Here is a 23386-nt window from a genome sequence, read left to right as displayed (position 1 = left end):
GAACAGACCCAGGACCCATCTACAGCTGAGTTTCCAAATCCACAATAACAAAACTCCTCCATGGACTAAGCCACTCCATGTTTTCACAGTGGGTGGAGGGGAAATTAAAACTGAAGGAATGCAAATAGACACATTAGAGGGGGGGAGAGAGAAAGGCTAGGATGGTTAAATAGACACCCTAGTCTGGGAGAGGGCAGGAAAACACAGACAGGCTCTCCAAACAGGGCAGAGAAGAAGAAGGAACTGCAACCTCCCAACTCACGGGAATATAGTGCCAGCAAAATAAGAATATGTGTAATATACTGTAAGTGCGTAACGTTAGAGTATCTCTGTTAAGGATAAGCTTGAATCCCTGTCTGGTTGTAACTGTATTGTATCTGTATGTGAATGACCAGTGGCAGTGCTAATGACCTGTAGGGCTAACGCGTATCCGTATGGTTATTATACAGCTGTACTGTGTACCACGGCAATTTCCTTTTGGGACAATAAAGCTCATCTTATCTTAACGACTGAAATATCTGGTGTGTTCACACAGTGAGTGACATCCTGTATGGATGAGCCCGGTTGAGATAACATCACTGTCATCACTTCCTCTTCAGATCACTTTACACCACCGGAGCCTTGTTTGTCGCCTTCTCCAGTGCAGGTAAAGTTCTTCCCTTATCTACAATACTGTTTCAGTATCTACACCGACGACGGTTTTTACGGTACAGTGCCCTGCGTAAGTCATGGGACAGTGAAGCTCTACCCTCAAGTTTGGAATTTGAAATCAAACAATTACTATGAAGTTAAAGTATAGATTCTTAGCTTTTTCCTGGTATTTACATATTGGTTTCACCATTCAGAAAAAAAAATATGCGTAATCCCCCTGTTTCAGGGTACAAAAAAGTAATGGGACATATTTATCAAATGTCCAAATTAAGCACTCACTTAAGCACACTAGTAACTGCTTGAAGTCTGTGACCCATTGACCCCATCAGACGCTGGTTGTGTTCTCTGGTGATGCCCTGCCAGGCCTGTACTGCAGCCATCTTCACTTGCTTAATATGTTTACATTCATATTCAATTGGATTTAAATCTGAATATTGGCCCAGAAATTTGCTTCTTCTTCTTCGGCGTATGGGTAGTTGTTTTTCCTCTCCACTCCACCAGGCTCGGGGCCGAGGGGCTACCCTTTTACCACCCCGAGACCTTGTTGAGGGGCTCACCCGGGCTATATTTCTGGGCACCCCTCCAGAAGCCACGTCATCGTCTCGTCATCTAATACCGACAGACCATGCATCCCGTTGGGTGGGTGGTACACCGGGCAATCCAGGATAATATGGTCTGCGGTTTGGTCCTCGGCGCCACACTCGCACGACGCATTTGGGGCCAAGCCCCATCTGTGCATTGATGAGCGGAAACGCCCGACGCCGGTCCGGAGACGATTGAGCCTCACCCAGGATAGCCTTGGCAAGTCCATCCCGAGGGCTCAGCGCCGGCGACTGGGATGTGGTCGCGGAGTTCGGAGGTGTTAGCCTCCCACTCCGCGCGCCACATATAATCCGCCCATCCTGCCGCACTGATGTTGAGATCTCTGCATTGCTGCCTGAGATCCTGTGCGGCAGGCACAAATGGGTGTCTCGACTTGAGACGCCGGGAGGGCGCCGCTGTTATAGTGAGCCTATCATGGAGCAGATGGTTATTAAGCTCCACGGCCCGGCAGGCGAGACGTGCTGTGGCTCCCATGCGGCGGAGGCCTGCGGGCTGGATGGAGAAATTTGCTTGAGCAGACAAGACATTTATGTACACTTCCAAATACATTCTTAAAACATGTTAAGCCAGTTCTAGTGGCTGCTAGCTGGTGACGTATTCTGCAGATGGAAGTCTCACGCACATTCACGCCTACCTCCTGGAGAGTGTTCCTGATTTGTGGGACAGTTGTTTTTTTTAGTTCTTTCTTAATTATGTCAAGGATTCTTCGGTCATCCACTGTAGAGGTCTTCCTTGGCCTAACAACCCATTTGCGATTGCTGAGGTCACTGCCTTTTCTTCTTTTTAACGATGTTCCAAACTGTTGATTATGGCAAGCCTACGGTTTTGGTTGTGTTTCAGATTTCTCAGCCTAATAAAGGCTTCCTTGACCATTCACCCATTCATTCACACACACATTCACATACCAATGGCGGCAAGCTACCATCCAAGGCGCCGGCCCCACTCACTGGGAGCAATTTGGGATTCAGTGTCTTGCACAAGGACACTTCGACATGTGGCCAGCCGGGGCTCGAATCTGCCAACCTTGCAATCATTAGACGGCGGCTCTACCTCCTGTGACACAGCCGCCCCAAATCAGTTAATCCAACTCAGGGGGTCCGCCTTGTCTGGAGGGCAGACGGTTAAGGAGTGGCTCGTCTGGACCGGGCCAGCTGGGAGGTCTCCCGCCGGGACCACTCGGTCGGCCCCTCCCTCCCGGCCGTTACTAGGGAGACAGAACAGGCGGGTACGAGAGCTCACGAGGCTCTGTTAGCAGTGGCGGCTGTGTCTCAGGAGGTAGAGCCGCCGTCTAATGATCACAAGGTTGGCAGATCGGCGGTTCGAGCCCCGACTGGCCACATGTCGAAGTGTCCTTGGGCAAGACACTGAACCCCAACCCCCGGATTGCCCAGTGTGGGGCAGCTGTGTGGGGAGATGGTGTTGGCGCTGCAAAGCACGCCCTCCCAGGGCCCATACCGCTGCCCTGCACCGCTGGGAACTGTTCTCCTCCGGTCTGTACGGGGGGATTGCCACCATATTGACAGACCCCAATAGGAAACTCCAAAGGCAGAACACAAAGCCTAGAATCAGTACTAGACATTGACAGCTCTCTTATGCGTGCATAAATGATGTGACAGAATAGCCAAGAGTCAAGCCAATTATTATCCCATTACTTTTGAATACCCTAAAATATTGACTATATGACTGACTATGCATAAAAAGGTGTTGTAATTTCTGAATGGGGGAAACCAATTTGTCCACAAATACCACAAAATAAAAGCAAGAATCTCTAACCTTTACCTCACAGCAAATTTGTTCGATTTCAAATCCAAACTTGCTTCACCGTCCCATTATGTTACAGGTAATTGTACTGTAAGTCCTGATGATGATGGAGTAACTTGCTCAGACACCATGAGAGTTTTAAGATGTACTCAACCCTTCTGCCTTCTCTCTCTCTCTCTCACTCTCTCTCTCTCTCTCTCTCTCTCTCTCTCTCTCTCTCTCTCTCTCTCTCTCTCTCAGCTCTGTCTGGCCTTCTCTTCCCGGCACTCTCCCTCATTGCGGTCGGAGGGATCTTGTTTCTGGTCACCAACATGCAGGTAGTTCCAGTCTCCCCTGAACCCAGGGTGTTACCATAGTTACCGTAGTTCTCTGCGGACTCTGGTGACCTCTCTGTTCCTACATAGACACCGTCCTCAGGCTAGAGGCCTGCTTTCCTCAAACAGTCGTCAGTATGTTGTCATCAATCGTGTACTTTGTACAGCAGCATTGGGCAAATACATGTGATCCAACGTGACTACAGTAGTTTGTCTTTATCAGGCTGAGGCATAGACACCCATGATAGGCACAAGAAACAGAAACACATGCACACGCATACGTGCGCACGCACACACACACACACACATAGGTAAACTGCTCCTTCTCCTCCTGTAGGTTGGAAACCTGTTTGGCTCCCATCGCTCCACCATCATCACTCTGTACAACGGAGCCTTCGACTCCTCTTCTGCCCTCTTCCTCATCATCAAGGTAAGATACACACACATACACACGCACGCACACATTGTATGGCTCTCACAGATTGTTGATCAGGTACTATATTACTCATGACATCAGATGATGATGATGATGATGCCGCAGTGAATCTATCACTTCTATCTCTAAGGTTGTTATTGGAGCGCAATATTTCCGGTAAATTTTAATGCACAACATGTTATGGTTTCAATGTTTGGAGAATGACCGGTTTAAGTGAAAACAATCTCCAACTCAAATATGTAACAAAAGACAAATAGGAACAAGGCGGCCGGGGGAGTAGTCACACGCTCCTCTGTGAACTCAAACTAAAGCTTGGTACACACATAAAGATTTTCTAAATCTTGACAGATTTTTTATCTGAGAGAGACCCCCACACATGCATACAAAATCATGGATTGAACAGTTTTGATCGTATTGTGTGTGGTGTGCTCCGATATTCCCAATGCAGCACACCACATACTGTACATAAAGATCTGTCCTACGACAGTCTAGCGTCTCGTCCCCCAAGCCAGAAATCTTGCGTGATCAGGGTAGTAGTACCCTGTCTGACCTGTACAAGGCAGCCATGTGAGACAGGGCAAATAAAGTGCAGAAGAACGAAAAGAAAACACGTGAATTCAAACTAATCCACGACAGAGAGATAAAACCTTTGTGCCTTCAGGCTTCAGACTACACATACTGGCACCAGACGTGTCCACAGGCTCATGACCACTTTGTCTTATTTTTCTGTGCTGAATGGGTCTTTTTCTGCAGGGGCGGAGGGTGGTGGGGGGGGGGCAGTAAGATTCTGTTATTGAAATGTTCACCTAAATTCAGTTTAAAGATGCTGTTTTTATTTGGAATTGATGAGTATAAGGAAAGAGTCAGAGATAAATAGAATCCAGATTTTTGAAGTGTGGCACTGGATTGCGTGATCAAAACCCGATTCACGCTTCACAGCGTTTGTGCAGCACCACTCTTACATTCTTCACAGAGAACCCTATAATCAGTGTAAAAAAAAACTCTTATTTTCCGTTAATTCCCATAGAAATATTCCACCTTCAATTATCACCACAATTTTGCTACCATACCTGTCTCTTCCTCCCTCTAGTTGTTGTTTGAGGCTGGGGTTTCTCTCCGAGCCTCCTTCGTCTTCTTGTCGGCGTGTGGCGTCATACACTTGGTCAGGACCTTCCTGTTGTTACCCAGGAAGCACATCCCCTACCCCCTCCCTGATGGCTACACATACGGGTAAACCACTACAGATCCCACAATGCCTTGAGGGCCCATCTGATCTTCCACACTGACCCTCAGTAGCCTGACACTGTCGCTCCTTTGACAGGATGAACTGTGGCAAGACAAAGACCTTTAACCTGGAGGAGCGACCAGCCGACGGCAGCGTGCACGGCAATGAGGTCACACCCTTCGCCAAGGGGGACACAGAAAAAAAGGAAGGTGTGTAAATTAACCTCGATGTGAATCGTTATTTATAAGCAAAAGTCACACCGTTAGCTGTTGATCTAGGAATATTAGGAATGCTGTGTGTGTGTTCAAAGTTGCTTCTAAGCCGTCAGTAGTTATTAGGAATTCTTGGATTCAGGAGATCGGATCGGATCACTGGAGTCTTTCAATAACCGAATACAATGTGCACACAAGATAGATACAGAGAGATACCAGCATACAGTAACGTAGGCAGGATCTCTCAGGAGTGGAGGGCACGGTCCTCTGTTTTAAGCCAGACTACAAGCAGTGGAAAAGTACCAGAGACAGTCGACCGGATGACCTCGCTCAGCCTCCCTCTTGCTCTCTGTCTTATCATATGAGCAGCAGACGCCCACCCCGAAGTGAAGGTGTCTACCATGCTGAGTGTGGGAATGGCCCCAGGCCGCTTGGCCTGAGACAACACATGTCCTTCTGTGAACAGACTAGGGCCTGATCACGCAGCCTTAAACTGATGTGTTGTACAGTATTAATCAACCAGAATCACTATTCCCATCACCATTCACACCTCTCTCTCTCTCTCTCTCTCTCAGTCTCTATCTCAGAGCTTAGTTTCCGGGAGTGTTTAATGTCCAGGTTCTTCATGCTTCATCTGGTCTGGCTGTCTGTCATGCAGCTGCGACACTACCTGTTCATCGGCACACTCAACCCCATGCTGCAGGGCCTGACCGAGGGCGAACCATCCCTGGGTAACCACGCGCACACGCACACACACATGTACACACACACACACACACACACACACACATACACAATACAAAAACCGAGTGTAATTTTGTTCAGAAAAGGCCACACGTATCTCAGGATCTAACTGCCGTATTTAGATTTGCCTTTCTTCACTTGACTCCAGTTGAGTTTTTATTTCCTTTTTTCTAACCCTGACCTCATTGGCTCTGTTTGTCCCTCCAGTGAGCACGTACATCAATGCGTTTGCGGTGACCCAGCTGTGTGGGGTGCTGTGTGCCCCCTGGAACGGCCTCCTCATGGACAGACACAAGGGCAAGCCCAGGGCCCCAGGTACCAACCATACACCTACAGTACAACCTCTGAAACACAACACAACACACACACCAAACCTCTTCACACACACACACACACACACACACACACTCACCATTTCATACACACTGTGACCGAAACTCTCACCATACACCAGATCTAAGAGGCAGGCTGTCCTGTGAGAATTGGTAAATTCTCTGACCCTGTTATTTATCTGTGTGTGTGTGTGTGTGTGTGTGTGTGTATGTATGTATGTGTGTGTGCAGGAGAGAGTGAGCGTGAGGCAGACCTGCGGTCCTCTGTGCTCTCTCTGTCTCTGACGGCGCTGCAGTGCGTCCTGTTCTCCATCTGTGCCGCCACACCTGTCCTCCCTGTGCAGTACCTCACCTTCATACTGCAGGTCATCAACCGCTCCTTCCTCTACGGAGGCAACGCCGCCTTCATCAGCATCGCGTGAGTCACACTTTCTCACACACACACACACACACACACACACACTACAGTACCGTAACCATCACTGTATAATAGAGAGAGTGGTGACCATATCATTTATTCTCTCTCTCTCTCTCTCTCTCTGTAGTTTCCCTGTCTGTCACTTTGGAAAGCTCTACGGGCTGATGATGGCGCTGTCTGCAGTGGTGGCCCTGCTGCAATACCCCTGCTTCATCCTGATCAAAGGAGTCCTGGGAGGGGACCCGCTATACGTGAGTGAAGCTACCTGTTAGCCTCACTAGAACTAGTACCTTTACTACCTGTTACCATCACTAGAACTAGTACCTTTACTACCTGTTACCATCACTAGAACTAGTACCTTTACTACCTGTTACCATCACTAGAACTAGTACCTTTACTACCTGTTAGCATCACTAGAACTAGTACCTTTACTACCTGTTAGCATCACTAGAACTAGTACCTTTACTACCTGTTACCATCACTAGAACTAGTACCTTTACTACCTGTTAGCCTCACTAGAACTAGTACCTTTACTACATGTTAGCATCACTAGAGCTACTACCATGATTAGAGCGCCCAGTAACATTTACCATTCACACCAGAGACGGCATCCACTTGACCGTCACTAAAGTGATAGTAGTCATGACCCTATCCTTTCTCTTTCTCTTTCCCCTTCTCCTTCCCTACATCTCTCTCCATCCCCCCCTCCCTCCCCCCCCCCCTCCCTACAGTTGAACATAGTCCTGGCTGTTCTCACTCTGCTGGCCTTCATCCATCCAGTCAACATCTACCTGCACTGTCGTGGCCTGGCCGCCCAGAGAGCTAAAACCCGGGATGCCGTCACCGCCTCCTAGACCACATCTGGAAACAAAGGGAACACAACACAGCATTTAAACCTTCACTGAGCTGCCTCATTTCCAGCGGGCCATACATTTATTAGGATAAATAGCTCACTTTAATTAGAGTGGGACCAACCCTGTTTACAGACTCATAAGTGTTGTCAATCCTTTTAACCGTCTTCTCCAAGTTGTATTAACTACTTGTGCAGTGTGACTCTTGTTGTCCGAAGCCTAACAGTTATGCTTTTCATTATAGGATACCGGAGTGGCTTGTTACAGTAAAACTATGGTGAAAGTCTGATGGCCTAATTTCCCCTCACAACTCTTATCTAGTACTGTCTGGTCAGTGAGAACTAGATCTAGGACATAGGAGGGAAACAAATGCAATGTTTTGGCAATAATCTTGTTTATCATGACAGTCTGGTATTTCAGGTCTGGTATACAGTTCACGCCCTGATTCTCAAAGGTCCAAAATGTCTAACACTTGTCCTATTGTTAGACATACGTCTGCCCTCTACTGGCTGTATGGTGGAAGGTGGAAGACCTCAGCTTGCTTCAGGTGTTTGGTGTTTCTGCCTTTATGCCTTCTGCAAAATGGGAAATGACATGTATTGAAACGTTACTATTTGTGTTGGAACTGTATTCATTGTAAAAGTTCCATTCTCATAAGCAGTGTACTACGACTGTAATATTTACACACATGGACTTTAGTAGTATTATTTTTTATAGCCCAAGAGGCAGATGTCCTGGCGTCTCATTGTTATATTACTTTTGTTAACATGCAAATGTGTCTCAGCCCAAGATCACACACACACATCAACACACAGAACACCCACACATCAACAGGGACACCACGCCATAAGTGTAGAGGGGCGGGGGTAGCCTAGAGGTCAGAGAGGCCGGCTAGCAAGTGGAAGGTCTCTGGTTCGATCCCTGCCTCAGGAGGGAAGTTGTGTGTGCCCTTGAGCAAAGCACTTAACCCATAATTGCTCCAGGGGTGCCAAATATGTCTGACCCTGTGCCTACAGACACCCTGTGCCTAGAGCAAAAATACCACATTTCAACAATTGACTGACAAGTTGATTGCATTGCAATAAATAAGTGAAATAAGTAAGACTGCATTACTTCATGTGGGCAGCCATCCCTCAACCAGAAAAGACAGAATTTAAAGGAACAGTTAGTCAGACGATGAAATGTAACAATCAATTATTCAATCAGTTAGTGCTTCAGAAACATGCACAGGTAAAGGGGCCAATTGTTACATGTTGACACATTTGATGTTTCTTTCTCTGTGTTTGGGCTGAGAGATCCTAATCTAAAGTCATAAAGATGAGTTATATGCTATCTCTCTTGTGTTCTGTGTGTGTGATCTCTCTCTCTCTCTTTGTATATGACGCAAGCCTTTGGAGTGTGTGGTTGGTCACAGATTTGAGGAAGTTGCGCTCTGTTTGGTTAGAGAGTGTCTTGTGATGTGGGGGGTAAAAACTTGTGCTGTTTATTCATGTTAAATGTTATTCATAGTGTGCTTCCATCACCCAATTCGCCCTTTTCAAGGCCTACTGGAATCCCTAAGATAGTGAGGAAGTGTGTGTACCAATACTACTAATGAAAAAGATGAGTCATTACCACACTAGTGACATAAGAGTCGTGACCTAGCCATAAAACCCACTAGAGACAAGCAAAACAGAACAGCTGTATTCATGGAATTACATGAAGATATATATCACAATATCTGGTGTCTCCCAAATATAGACATATTTGCTTTCATGATCGACGATGACTTTCCCTGACACTGTGACCTTCCCCTTAAATTCACATGAGAGCGCTGGGTAGGTGGAAGCAGTGTGTGAAGTATACAGTGTACACTACAGGTATATTTACTAGAAACACACCAACACACGTCATCCCATAAGGACTCCTACAGGCCTACAGACAGCGAACAGGATCTGATGTGGCTTGCTTCTGTTCTGCTCATCAGTAAGACATTGACTGCGTTTGCACCATATTCCTGTATTAAGCGGCATATGCTCAATATTCAGATTGGGCAAGAGTCATGTTAACACGTACCGAACCCGCTTAAGGCCATATTCCCTTTCGGCAATATTCCGATTAAGACCCCTGCCATATAACTGTTCGAATCAAAATATTGCGACATGTAAACACCGGCATATGACTCTTTTCTGAATATTCAGTTACGTCTGCGCATGCTTGATTCTCCTCGATCATGCAATCCTGGGTTTTGTTGTTGCTAGGGACAGCTAGATACACTCGTTCGCCATTTCTTCTCACTCTTATCTTCCAATGTTGAGGACAAAGTGGATCAGCAGGAGTGTTGTAGTTAAATTGTGGTTCAAAAGCAGGAGAGGAGAGTAAGAGAACACAATAACGGAGGACTGTTGGAAAACAAGCATTATGACTTGGCTGTGGGTTAACGCCCGCTCAACGACCACAACCAAGCTACCAACACTAACGTTACTATAGTAACAACTATTGTCCCGCCAAACCACGGGAATATGCCAATTAACAGGTAAATGGAATTTTCCACTTGCTACAGTGCATGTAAACACCTTATTCGGAATATTCCAATAACCTGAATATTGACCTTAATCAGAATATGGTGTGCATGTAAACGCAGTCCATGTAAACAGTCATTGTGCTGGGTTCTAGACCCATCTCTCTCTCTGCTGGGTTCTAGACCCATCTCTCTCTCTGCTGGGTTCTAGACCCATCTCTCTCTCTGCTGGGTTCTAGACCCATCTCTCTCTCTGCTGGGTTCTAGACCCATCTCTCTCTCTCTGGGTTCTAGACCCATCTCTCTCTCTGCTGGGTTCTAGACCCATCTCTCTCTCTGCTGGGTTCTAGACCCATCTCTCTCTCTGCTGGGTTCTAGACCCATCTCTCTCTCTCTGGGTTCTAGACCCATCTCTCTCTCTCTGGGTTCTAGACCCATCTCTCTCTCCAAAGGACCCTGCCTAACTAGCTCTACACTTGCACTGCTTCTCTCTCCACCTATTAAAGAACAGAGCAAGAGTACAATACCCTGTTCAGTTTACTGACATACACTACAATGTCACAGATTGACACAAGCACACACAGGTGGTAAGAAAATCTTTTTATCTTTAAATAAAACAAACAAAAACATTTTGTTCAACTGCTGTATAGAACGATTATAGTAATTAGGAATTTGGAACAAACAGAACAACTGACATACTGAGTAAAACACACAACCACAGTGCTGAAAAGGGTATACAAAGGGTAGACACGTAGACAAAGACACGTTATAACCCTGTGCCTTGATCACACATCACACACACATACAGAACAGGTCAACAGACAAATATGTACATTGCTCCCTTGTGAACACTTGGGATCAACATCATGTCCATAACTACTCTCTCCTGTGACTGGGGAGGCAGGCGGGCGTTACAGCAGGCGTTAGTCTGTCTGTGGGCACAGGGACAGGGACAGTGTGTTAGTGAGTGTTAGTTAGTGAGTGTGAAGAGATCTGACTAGCAATACACTCACTCTTCAGTTTGTGTCCTGCCTACTGTTAGAGGTGAGTGTTTGTGTATTTGAGTGAGAGTCTGACAGTGAGAGTGTGTGTGGGGAGAATCAGAATTTAATAATAAAATAATAAAATGCCATTTAGCAGACGCTTTTAATCCAAAGCGACTTACAATTTACGAATTACTGGGACATTCCCCCCCCCTGGAGTAACTGAGGGCTGGTGGTGGTGTTTCAGGCGTGTGTGTGTGTGCGTGTGTGTGTGTGATGGACAGAAACACTCACCTCCCTCACAGCAGAGAGGACAGGGTAGCAATGGAGGGATCACGGTCAAATTCTCAACCTATCACATCAATCTCCTCCTCCTCCTCCTCCTCCTCCTCCTCCTCCTCCTCCTCCTCCTCAGAACTCAGCCCTTTCCCCCAGGCCCCAGGCAGCGTGATGAAAGGGACAGGGGAGGGGCTATTGACCCCGCCTACATCCACTTCCTCCTCCTCCTCTTCCTCTTCCTCCACCCAGCTTCCTGTTGATCCCACGGTAACCTCTCCTACGACATCCACACTCTCGTCAGAGTCCTCCCCCGTCTTCCCCCCTCTAAACAGAGCGGTCCGTTCTCCCTCTCTTTCTCTCTCCCCCTCTCCGCCCTCCTGCAGGACCTCTCTGACCTCAGGAGACGGGTTCACCTGGGTGATGACATCAACTTCTTCCTCGCTGGCTGTTATCACACCTTTCCCAGACTCCTCTCTGTCGTCCTCCTCCCTCCTCTCCTCCTCCACCGACTCCTCTCTCCTCCTCTTCCTGTCCCTCCTCCTCTCTGGCTCTGAACCGGGCTGAGTCTTCCTCTTTTCTCCTCTTCCTCCTCGCCTGTCTCTCCTCTTCAGTGTCTCCCCCTCTCGGCTGCTGTGCCCTGCAGGTGGAGGCGGAGTCGTGACCTTTGGTTGACGGATGTTTTTAGGTCTGATCGGCTGGGCGTTCTGAGCGTTGGCCTCCTCCTGGGCCCTGGTTGGTCGGCTGGCTGGTGGTGGGCGCTCCTGGGCCCTGGTTGGTCGGCTGGCTGGTGGTGGGCGCTCCTGGGCCCTGGTTGGTCGGCTGGCTGGTAGTGGGCGCTCCTGGGCCCTGGTTGGTCGGCTGGCTGGTGGTGGGCGCTCCTGGGCCCTGGTTGGTCGGCTGGCTGGTAGTGGGCGCTCCTGGGCCCTGGTTGGTCGGCTGGCTGGTGATGGCCGTCTCCCAGGAAGACTTTCTCCCTCCCAGGAAGACGTCTCCCTTTCCTTCATCATCATCCTCCTCTTCTTCGGTGGTCGGACCCTGCCCCGCTTGGCCTTGGGTTTGCCTGTAGTCTGACTAGGTAGGTTCTGGTTGAGCTGGGTCTGGCTGGGCTGGTTCTGGTTAGGCTGGGTGTGGGTGGGCTGGGTCTGGCTGTGCTGGTTCTGGGTCTGGCTAGGCTGGGTCTGGGTCTGACTGGTCTGGGTCTGGCTGCGCTGGGTCTGGCTGGGCAGGTTCTGGGTGGGCTGGGTCTGGGTGGGCTGGGTCTGGCTGGGCTGGGTCAGGGTCTGACTGGGTGGGGGTATTGTGAGCTCTTCTGCCTGTCCCAGGAGGAGTGATGGACTCCGCCCCTCCCCTCTCCCTGCCTCCTCTGAGCCGCGAGGGCGGCTCACACAGCGGCTCACACAGCGGCACACACAGCGGCACACACAGCCGAGCTGGACACCACCTTTAGGGGAAGGGGAGCGTAGAGGAGGAGGGAGAGCCGTGTGGTGGGCAAGAGAGAGGGGGTGTTGGTGTGTGTGCGCCGAGGTTACAGCGGTGGTGCTCCCGTGCATGTGTGTGTGCGCCTCGCGTGTGTGTCCTGAGTGTGTCAGTGTGTATCGCGGGGATGCGTGCGCGCCAGCTGGTGCTCTCTGCTGCTCGGGCGGCGTGCCGGTCTGGATCTGGGCTCCGCTATAACTCCTGATGAGAGTGTAAGAAGGCTCTGGCAGGCTTGTCGTTGTGCGCCCGCGGTGTGTGTGTGGTGTGTCGTGGTGTGTGTGTGTGTAGCTCAGAGCCTCCCCCTCCTCCGTCTCTACGCACAGCTCCTCTCCCTCCCCCGCCCTCTGCTGCCTCCCCGGGTCTGTGGTCTCCACGCCCACCCCCGTCGAGCACTCACCCCCCCCCGTCGCCTCGGCAACCAGGCCTACAGCACAACAAGGAGCATCCGCGGTAACGGCACCACGGTGGGGAAGTGCAGCGTTGTTGCTTTGACAGTTGTTGTCGGTTTGGGTTGCCACGGTTGCGGCAGTTGGCCCATGGTCCATGGCCATGATGTCCTCCAGCAGGCAGTCAAACTGAAACACGGAGTATCCTGGAAGAGGGGGGAGGTCCAGGGAGGCGGTGTGGAGGAGGGCCGGGGCAGGGGATGGGACAGGGGACTGGGATGGGGCAGGAGGAGGAGGGGATGGGGTGGGGTTCAGGAAGTAGTCGATGAATCCTGGGATGTTCCCCTCGAACCTGTCGAACTCCCCAGGGACCGTCATCATACCCCCCCCAGGTGATGCCTCCGTCCCCCCCCACGTCTGAGGAGGGTCAGAGGTGACAGGTGGGGGGAGACCCCCGGCCACGTGCCATGGGTCAGAGGCAGACAGTGGGACGCAGGAGGGGACGGATGGAGGGATGATGAGAGAGGAGAGGGATTGAGAGGGAATGACGTAGATGTCAGGTGTGGGTCCGGCCAATTCCTCAGGAGGAGGCATGAGGATGTTGGCATGGGGATCATCAGGGTGGGTGTGATTCTCAGCTGGGGGGTAGAGTAGAAGTTGTGACAGGGGGATGTCAGGAGGGAGGGGGACCAGGAGAGGGTGTGGAGGGGGGGGGGGGACCAGGAGAGGGTGTGGAGGGGGGAGGGGGACCAGGAGAGGGTCTGGAGGGGGGAGGGGGACCAGGAGAGGGTCTGGAGGGGGAGCAGTAACAGGGGGGTGTTTCTGCACACGTCTGACAGGGGGGGCAGACTCCTCCAACACTGACGACCGACAGCAGAGAGGCTGATGGGAAAAGAAGTTGCAGTCGGCATCACCGGTATCGGTATCCAACTCACACATTTGAGTCCCTGTGTCTTTTTCACACCCGTATGGTTCTTCTCTCGCTCCGATTCTCCTGGTGAGAGGGTCTCCTTCTCTTTCCTCTTCTTTTCCTTTCCTGTCTCTCCTCTCTTCATCCTTTTCTCTCTCTGTTTGTGCTTCTCTTTTCCGCAGGGGGGGCTCGGTCTGGACCCCTACATCCCTTTGCTTCACAAACCCTGGCCTCTGATACCGCCACATGCCCCCGTCCGCTAGGAAGGCGCAGGAAAGACACGGTTGGCTTCTTGTAATTTGGAAAGTTACAGAACGTCTGGGGGGGGGAAAGCAATCATTACAATCAATGGTGTAGTCTACGTGATACGCATGACTACGCCGTATACCCACTAGGAAAGGCCAAGGATTTCCATATACCCACTTAAAAATGTGTGAGGATACGTAACAGCGTTTTGTGACAGAACTTTCACTTTCATTCATAAAATTCACGCCGTCTGTATTACGAAGCACTTGACTTCTGGACCATTGGGACTGACTATAGCGTCATATACCATCAACGGGGGGAGATGCGATATGAAATATGACAAAATGCAGCACTATCATGCACAGATCAGCCTTAGAACACGTAGGGCCGGTTTCACAGACAAGGCTTAAGCCTAGTCCTGGACTAAATCACACTTTCAATGTAAAATCTCCATTGAAGATGCTTTTTAGTCCAGGATTAGGCTTAAGCCTTGTCTGTGAAACTGGCCCATAATGTTAGATGTATATAACGCTAGACAGGGAGCCCAGATTTATTTTTATGGCGTTCCGAAATGAACGATATGAGGCTGGGCGGGGAAAATCACAGTATACCCACTAGAAAAAACTAGACTACACCACTGATTCCAATGCCTTTGACAACATGAAAGTTCAACATGATGAAGTTTTGAACCATTGCAGCTTGTTGCTATATTGCTGAAATAGCTGGCTAGCATATAACGTATAATAAGCATATAATAACATGAGTTTGAGTGGGTACTTGGTAGTCAACTCTTTACATACATTCAGTTGTTTTTCTCTCCAGCTAACTAGCAACGTTACGCGAGCTAGTAACTTAGCTTGCTACTTACCTTTTCGGCAATTCGAAGGTCGTTCGATGAGTTCGTCACAACATAAAGCAAACTAAAATGTCAATTTATCGACAAGAACATGTAGAACACGTTTAAATAATGTCTTAAAAATACGGGGGGTATTTTTCTAAATCGAATTCTACAGGCTCGTGTGATGGCTCGTGTGATGGCTAGCCAAAGACGTGATCAGGTCAAAGCCAACAATGGCCGGTGGATTGATGCGAAATGGGTTGCCGTGTGCATGTCTGGTGGAAATCCCCCGCATGGCGACTTGTTGAAAATATGAAGTGTAAATATCAATAATTAATAAGTCTATGGTGCAGACAGGTCAATATTTTCAAAGGAAAAACTTTATTCAATATAAATGTTTTCTTTTCAGCAAACTTAAATTGATTTCACATTCTTAAATGGAACCAACTGGAATTTAAATCAAGGCATTTGCTCACACGGTTTTAAATAGGCCTACATCTAGATTAAGACATTAGAGCGTTGTATCTAATCTATCTCATTTCTGGTCCAGACTCCAAACAGGCGGGTTTTGCGGTCCTCCAATCTGCCCACCAGGCCCATGGGGCTTTTAAATGGAACACATGAACCCTCGTAATAGAACCCCCGGGGAGTCACGTGTTCTAACAGCGTTCCACTGGGAGAAGGAACCGCAACACAAACTGCGATGAGATCAGACAGTCCCGTTCCCGGTGTGGTGGTCGTCGTACGGGTCAGGGACAGAGTTAGATGAGGTGTCCTTAATGGCCTGGTACGGGTCGGGCCTGGGCCAACGTTCGTTGAATTTCACAAAGAAGAGTGGGTCCTTAAACGGCCCCCCAAGCACGATGGTTTGGATGAGATAGACGAGCACTGTCACCAGGCAGCTGATCATTAAAAACGGTATGAACGGCCGCAGGTGCTCCCAGGCGACGCCCACCTCGTAGCCCAGCGCGTAAAGCCCACTCTGGTTAGCGGTGTGGGAGGTGCGGCGGGACGCGCCGGGTAACGGGCCGGGGGAACCGTCCCGCGAATAGGAATTGCCGGAGGGGAGAGCTTGGGACTCCATACTCATGGCAGGGGCGTCTGAGTTCTCTTGGTGTCTTTTAATGACGGAGTCTTCTGTTAATCCTGCCAAAAAATTACATCCAAAAAGCGAAGAATCTGCCACTCCTAATGTAGGCCTACCGTACACACAAATAGTCCTTCTCCAGTACTGAGAAGCTCTTGTCAATATTCCGGGGTGGGCAAGGTCGAGTCCCTTGCTGTGGGTGGACCTGAGGACTTAAGTCTTGACAGGTTCACATGGTTGAATCTTCACTAACATGCTGACTGGAACAGGTGATATTCCCTTCGTTTAAATTCCTTTCTGCCGTTTTCCTTATTCTCCTGCGCCCGTGTGATCCAGGAGAAACATGACACTGAGCCTATTTGCGAGAGAGAGAGAGAGAGAGAGAGAGAGAGAGAGAGAGAGAGAGAGAGAGAGAGAGAGCAAATGAGGAGATACAGAGCCCTAAATAGATATAGTACCAAGTGACAGGAGAGGGCGGGAGAGAGTGAGAGAAACTGCTGTATTAAGTGTTCTCAAGTTCAGGGAGAGACGCGCGCACACACACACACACACACACACACACACATTCTCTGACACAGTCAAGGGACTCACTCGTGACCCTAGAGCTTACATTTAATTACAACGGGTGGAGATGGCAGAAATACTGACATGGATTTATAGGGGGACGAAGGGGACATTCAGGCCCTCTCATGTTCACTCTTCCAGAGGCACACACACACACACACACACACACGGTGGAGTGTCCTCTCAGCATGAGCGATGTTTGTCAGGAGGTAACTGATGGCTCTAGAATGTTCCCAAGGGTCATGTAATCTTATAGAGGTTTCCCCAGACGTGGGAGTCAGTGCTATAAGGAGGACCATAGCAGACTAGATAGAGAAATACTATACTGGGGATACACTATGCAAATATCGAGGGCTATATAGACACAATGGCAACATTTATGGTAAGGCATGCAAGGGCAAAACTTTGGTTTGGGAAGTGGGGGGGACACAGAAGATTTCTATTTTTTACATTTGAAAGTAAAATGCATCAATTTGGTGCACTTTGAGGGCAGAATTAAGAGGCTAGATCTATGAAGAACTACACACATCACTCTGTTGACAAGCATAAACGGTTGTGCTATAAGCAGCAAGCACATCAAAAGACGAAGCTTAATAATAAACACATTCGTAAATACAGATTTCAGAAAGCTCTGAAATCAGTTAATTTACGGACGGTCAGTTAAGTCTTTATAAACTAACTGTAAACATGCTGTACAGTGTACACCAACAGTAACATTACCATCATTTAGGTGGCAGCCAACAATTTGTTAAAATTAAAATAATGTTAAAAAGTGGGGGGGACAAAATCTAGGTTTTGAAAAGTGGGGGGGACATGTCCCCCTTGTCCCTAGTGAAGATTACTCCCCTGAAGGCATGAACTCAAAACAATGCAGTGGGGGGAAGCAGACACACTAAGCAAAAAAAATTTGTCAAAAAATGTCCGAACAGAAAGCTGTATATCAGCCTTACTTAGAAGTACAGGCACTCACCGAGGTGTTAATGTGTGTGTGATGTTTGAATGGCAGAGAATCAGGTTACCACTAGACTGAGCCACTTCCCTTTAAACAGACATGTTTATCCAGCTCACTATCTCTCTCACACAATTAAGAACCACAACATCTAATCTGGTCTGAGAAAAGATCTTTATTTTATAAAAACAGTATTGCCAGTTACATACTCATACAGAAAAAAATGCTAGTTTTCAGAGCCAATGCAGGTATGACAGGTTTATAATTTTACATGAATAGGCAATGCTACAGAGCAACGATGCATGTGGAAACAATAAAATAAAATAAAAACAATGGTTGGTCTCTTTAGCCATTAAAAAGAAATTAGTGGTAAAAGTGGAATAAAAAGTAGAACAGTTTGCATAAGGCTTTCACCCACCACACCCAAAGACTCTCCCAAACCAGGAAACTATATTAAAAACGCATACGGACACAATTTAAAATGAAAATACAAAAAAGAAAAACAAATAGATCTTATACCAAAATGTGCTTTTTGTTTTTGTTTCTCCTCATAGTATCTTACACACTCTTCTCTCTGTCTGTCAGTCCAAACTCGAGTCTCCTCTGAGTGATTAAATTCTCCCTAGATTAAAACTAGTTATCTATCTAGAATATGTCCCCCTCCTCCTCCTCCTCCTTTTCCAACCAATCCCAATTGGTCATTAAGACACTGCAATAGCGCAACAGTGAGTGAGTACTGAGCTAAAGTGTTTTTGGACCATTTCGTTAGGAAGGGGGGGGGGGGGGTCAGAGCATGGCAGATAGAAATATATCACAGGACGAACAAGGTTCTCTAATCCGCATGAAAGAGGTGTGTGTGTGTGTGTGTGTGTGATGGACAGAAACACTCACCTCCCTCACAGCAGAGAGGACAGGGTAGCAATGGAGGGACCATGGTCAAACTCTCAACCTATCACATCAATCTCCTCCTCCTCCTCCTCCTCCTCCTCAGAATTCAGCCCTTTCCCCCAGGCCCCAGGCAGCGTGATGAAAGGGACAGGGGAAGGGCTATTGACCCCGACTACATCCACTTCCTCCTCCTCCTCTTCCTCTTCCTCCACCCAGCTTCCTGTTGATCCCTCTCGTGAGGAATGTGCGACAGGAAGTCTTACAATCCAAGAACGCAGCAGTGCCGGTGCCTTCTTCTTCTCTCCTATTGGTGGATTCAGGTGTTGCTGTGTGTTCTGTGGTCTGACTCCCCATTCCTTTTCTTCTCCTCCGTCTCCTACGACATCCACACTCTCGTCAGAGTCCTCCGCCGTCTTCCCCCCTCTAAACAGAGCAGTCTGTTCTCCCTCTCTTTCTCTCTCCCCCTCTCCGTCCTCCAACAGGACCTCTCTGACCTCAGGAGACGGGTTCACCTGGGTGATGACATCAACTTCTTCCTCGCTGGCGGTTATCACACCTTTCCCAGACTCCTCTCTGTCGTCCTCCTCCCTCTTCTCCTCCTCCACCGACTCCTCTCTCCTCCTCTTCCTGCCCCTCCACCTCTCTGGCTCTGAACCGGGCTGAGTCTTCCTCTTTTCTCCTCCTCCTCCTCCTCCTCTTCCTCCTCGCCTGTCTCTCCTCTTCTGTGTCTCCCCCTCTCGGCTGCTGTGCCCTGCAGGTGGAGGCGGAGTCGTGACCTTTGGTTGACGGATGTTTTTAGGTCTGATTGGCTGGGCGTTCTGAGCGTTGGCCTCCTCCTGGGCCCTGGTTGGTCAGCTGGCTGGTGGTGGGCGCTCCTGGGCCCTGGTTGGTCGGCTGGCTGGTGGTGGGCGCTCCTGGGCCCTGGTTAGTCGGCTGGCTGGTGGTGGGCGCTCCTTGGCCCTGGTTGGTCGGCTGGCTGGTGGTGGGCGTCTCCCAGGAAGAGACTCCACACCTGGCCTTGTCTTTACCTGAGAATGACACACCTTGAAAGCACTGACTACTAGTTGACTATATTACAATGTTTATGATTATTATATTATTATTATTAATATGGTGTATTAATAGTAATACTATTACTATTATAATGAATAATAGTAATATTATTCTTATTTTTATTCTTCTTATTATTATTAATACACCATTGCGCTACAACAATCATATAGATCATACACACAATTTACAGCAAAAGAAGGCATACAAGTTCATTGACAAACCCCTAATAAATAAGTCATAACACAGTTAACACAACGGACGGTGCAGGCATCCACCTATCTGTCGATCAGCGCGTACGCTTTAATAATATCTTCACTCTACGATCATCTAGTCTGGTCTGGCGCCTGCGCTGTCCGTCCAGGATCCAGCAGCATCGTCGCTGTCGCGCAAACAACCCCGGCGAATGTTTTACTTGCCCCGGGCAATCGGGCAACTGTTAATGTCGAACCCTGTGTTGATGTCACCAAACACACACATCGTTGTACAGTTGGTTCACACTGTGTACATACATCTACTGATGCCTCTGGACACATCTTCAGTGATGTTCCTGGAATCATCGGGCGTTTCGGGTCTTTCAACATCATACACCCTCCTCCAGGTGACCCAGCCGGGGCTGATCAGACCCCAGCTTGTGTCCAGATGGCTAACTAGCTACCATGACTCCATGGCTCTCCTCTTTTGAGCCACAGCCATCTAGAGGCTCTCTCTGCCGCATTGGTGGTACTGCGGATGGCTCTCCTCTTTCTCTCTCCATCGATGCCCAAACTGCTGAAGGCTCTGGCCAAGGAACGGGCTGCAAATCCTCTGCAACCAACCTCTACTGGGAAACACCTCGCTCTCCAACCAGCCTGCTGGCAGTCACTGACCAGTCCCGCGTACTTGGAGAGCTTCCTCTCAAAGGCTTCTTCCAAGCGGTCTTCCCACGGGACTGTCAGTTCCAGATTCCACATATAATTGAAAGGAAAAAGTGTGTGTGACTCACCTGCTTCCGCTCAACGTCCTCCTGCCCTCGGACCTCCTCTGACCTCCTCCTCGTCCGGCTGGCTGGGGGGGGCATGTGTGCCCTCGGGGGGGTGGGAGGAGTCTTAGCCAGTGGCGGCGGCGGCAGTTTCCACCCCAGTCTGACCACGCACGGGGTGAGCCGGTCCTTCCTCTGTCTCGCACACTCGCACTGTGGCGCGTCGTTTGGGCCACAGCGTTGAACTCTGATCGGCTTTTTCAGGGGGGCACGCGTTTCCTTCATCATCATCCTCCTCTTCTTCGGTGGTCGGCCCCTGCCCCGCTTGGCCTTGGGTTTGCCTGTAGTCTGACTAGGTAGGTTCTGGTTGAGCTGGGTCTGGCTGGGCTGGTTCTGGTTAGGCTGGGTCTGGGTGGGCTGGGTCTGGCTGGGCTGGTTCTGGGTCTGGCTAGGCTGGGTCTGGGTCTGACTGGTCTGGATCTGGGCTCCGCTATAACTCCTGATGAGAGTGTAAGAAGGCTCTGGCAGGCTTGTCGTTGTGCGCCCGCGGTGTGTGTGTGGTGTGTCGTGGTGTGTGTGTGTGTAGCTCAGAGCCTCCCCCTCCTCCGTCTCTACGCACGCCGCCCCCGCGACCTGCTGCTCAAGCGACCACAGGAAGTCCAGGATCTCACACTGCTCCTCTCCCTCCCCCGCCCTCCGCTGCCTCCCCGGGTCTGTGGTCTCCACGCCCACCCCCGTCGAGCACTCGCCCCCCCCCGTCGCCTCGGCAACCAGGCCTACAGCACAACAAGGAGCAGCCGCGGTAACGGCACCACGGTGGGGAAGTGCAGCGTTGTTGCTTTGACAGTTGTTGTCGGGTTGGGTTGCCACGGTTGCGGCAGTTGGCAGGGAGGTCAGGTCCATGGCCTTGATGTCCTCCAGCAGGCGGTCAAACTGCAACCCGGAGTATCCTAGAGGAGGGGGGAGGTCCAGGGAGGGGGGCAGGGGGGCGGTGTGGAGGAGGGCCGGGGCAGGGGCCAGGTAGGGGGGGGCAGGGGATGGGACAGGGGACCGGGATGGGGCAGGAGGAGGAGGGGATGTGGTGGGAAGAGTAGAGAAGCTGGAGGGTGGGTCATAGGTCAGGGCATGGTAAAGGAGCCTGGGTAGGGGGGGGAAAGGGAGGGGTTTGGGAGCACGCCTCTGCCTCTTTATCACTGGGAAACCGTCCTGGAACAGAGAAATGTTGCTTAAGTGCTGACAGTGTTTGACAGTTTTTCTATTTTTACTTTTCTTGTGACGTTGCTCTTCTTTTTAACGTGTCTGCGTTTGACTGTTTCTACTTATATTTCTGTTTTCATGTTTTATCTATTTGTTAAGTACTCTGTAATATTGTTTTATAAAGGTGCTGCTGTATAAACACAGTTTATTATGTCACTGTTGTCGTGTTTACTAGATATTCTTGTCACTGTTACTAAGATATACAAATTGTGTGCCATAGCTAGAATTCATACCTTGTGAAAAACACATTTTAAAAACTATATAGATATGTGACACATCATTTGGTCCTCATGTCGGGATCTGATGTAATGATCAGACTTTTCTTTCGAAAAATGCTAGTCAACTAACACAGCTTGTTTTGTGAGCCTTCTAACAATGTAAAGTAGTTACTCACCCAATCCATTGCGTTGTTGCAGTATTTTGGCTTGACTAGCGAGTTTGTGTTGTGTTTCTCAACAACGTTGAAAAGTAGTTCAGTGTTTCAAAAAATAACATTTTGATTGGTTGCCGACATGTGGACCGAATGATCAGACTGTGTCACATATGTAATACCAGAGTCTCTTACCTGGTTAAGCTGTGGCGCTGCGTTCTGCTGTCCTCCACTCCTCCTCTTCCTGCTCCGTCCAGAGGCTTCGCCCCTCTCCTCCTCCACGCCCATGACCGACCACGTCTTGCCACGCCCCTGTCTCTTCAGACGGACCTTGATTGGCTGCTGGAGCAGCTCCCTGGTCTTGATTGGCTGCTGGAGCAGCCCCACCCCCGCCGGGCCAACGTCTGCTGCTCTCTTTTCTCCTCCTCCCCCTCTTCGGGCTCCTCCTTTCGGTCTAGTGGCTCTCTTTTCTCCTCCTCCCCCTCTTCTGGAGAGGGATTGAGAAGGAATGACGAAGATGCCAGGTGTGGGTCCGGCCAATTCCTCAGGAGGAGGCATGAGGATGTTGGCATGGGGATCATCAGGGTGGGTGTGATTCTCAGCTGGGGGGTAGAGTAGAAGTTGTGACAGGGGGATGTCAGGAGGGAGGGGGACCAGGAGAGGGTGTGGAGGGGGGAGGGGGACCAGGAGAGGGTCTGGAGGAGGGAGGGGGACCAGGAGAGGGTCTGGAGAGGGGAGGGGGACCAGGAGAGGGTCTGGAGAGGGGAGGGGGACCAGGAGAGGGTCTGGAGGGGGGAGGGGGACCAGGAGGGCATCTGGAGGAGGGAGGGGGACCAGGAGAGGGTCTGGAGGGGGGAGGGGGACCAGGAGAGGGTCTGGAGGGGGGAGGGGGACCAGGAGGGGGACCAGGAGAGGGTCTGGAGGGGGGAGGGGGACCAGGAGAGGGTCTGGAGGAGGGAGGGGGACCAGGAGAGGGTCTGGAGGAGGGAGGGGGACCAGGAGAGGGTCTGGAGGGGGGAGGGGGACCAGGAGAGGGTCTGGAGGGGGGAGGGGGACCAGGAGGGCATCTGGAGGGGGGAGGGGGACCAGGAGGGC

At 50.0% G+C, this 23386-nt stretch overlaps 1 protein-coding gene across 4 annotated transcripts in view; it reads left to right on the top strand.

Annotated features, from left to right (window-relative positions):
- The window catches only part of LOC308152618 (equilibrative nucleobase transporter 1-like), a 15763-nt gene extending 6909 nt beyond the window's left edge, over positions 1-8854 (top strand). For all 4 annotated transcript variants that reach the window (XM_080525636.1, XM_080525635.1, XM_080525638.1 and 1 more), the window contains exons 4-13: positions 600-646; positions 3256-3332; positions 3667-3759; positions 4856-4995; positions 5087-5199; positions 5778-5933; positions 6154-6261; positions 6510-6696; positions 6824-6947; positions 7428-8854. In XM_080525636.1, coding sequence (XP_080381762.1) covers positions 600-646; positions 3256-3332; positions 3667-3759; positions 4856-4995; positions 5087-5199; positions 5778-5933; positions 6154-6261; positions 6510-6696; positions 6824-6947; positions 7428-7550 — 1168 coding nt within the window. In that variant the 3' untranslated portion in view covers positions 7551-8854. The remainder of the gene's footprint in view (positions 1-599; positions 647-3255; positions 3333-3666; positions 3760-4855; positions 4996-5086; positions 5200-5777; positions 5934-6153; positions 6262-6509; positions 6697-6823; positions 6948-7427) is intronic.
- The last annotated feature ends 14532 nt before the right edge of the window (positions 8855-23386 follow it).

This window comes from Nansenia antarctica (assembly GCF_963989245.1).
Source record: "Nansenia antarctica genome assembly, chromosome: 3".
In the NCBI taxonomy this organism is placed as follows: Eukaryota; Metazoa; Chordata; class Actinopteri; order Argentiniformes; family Microstomatidae; genus Nansenia; species Nansenia antarctica.
This window is presented reverse-complemented; position numbering and strand designations above follow the sequence as displayed.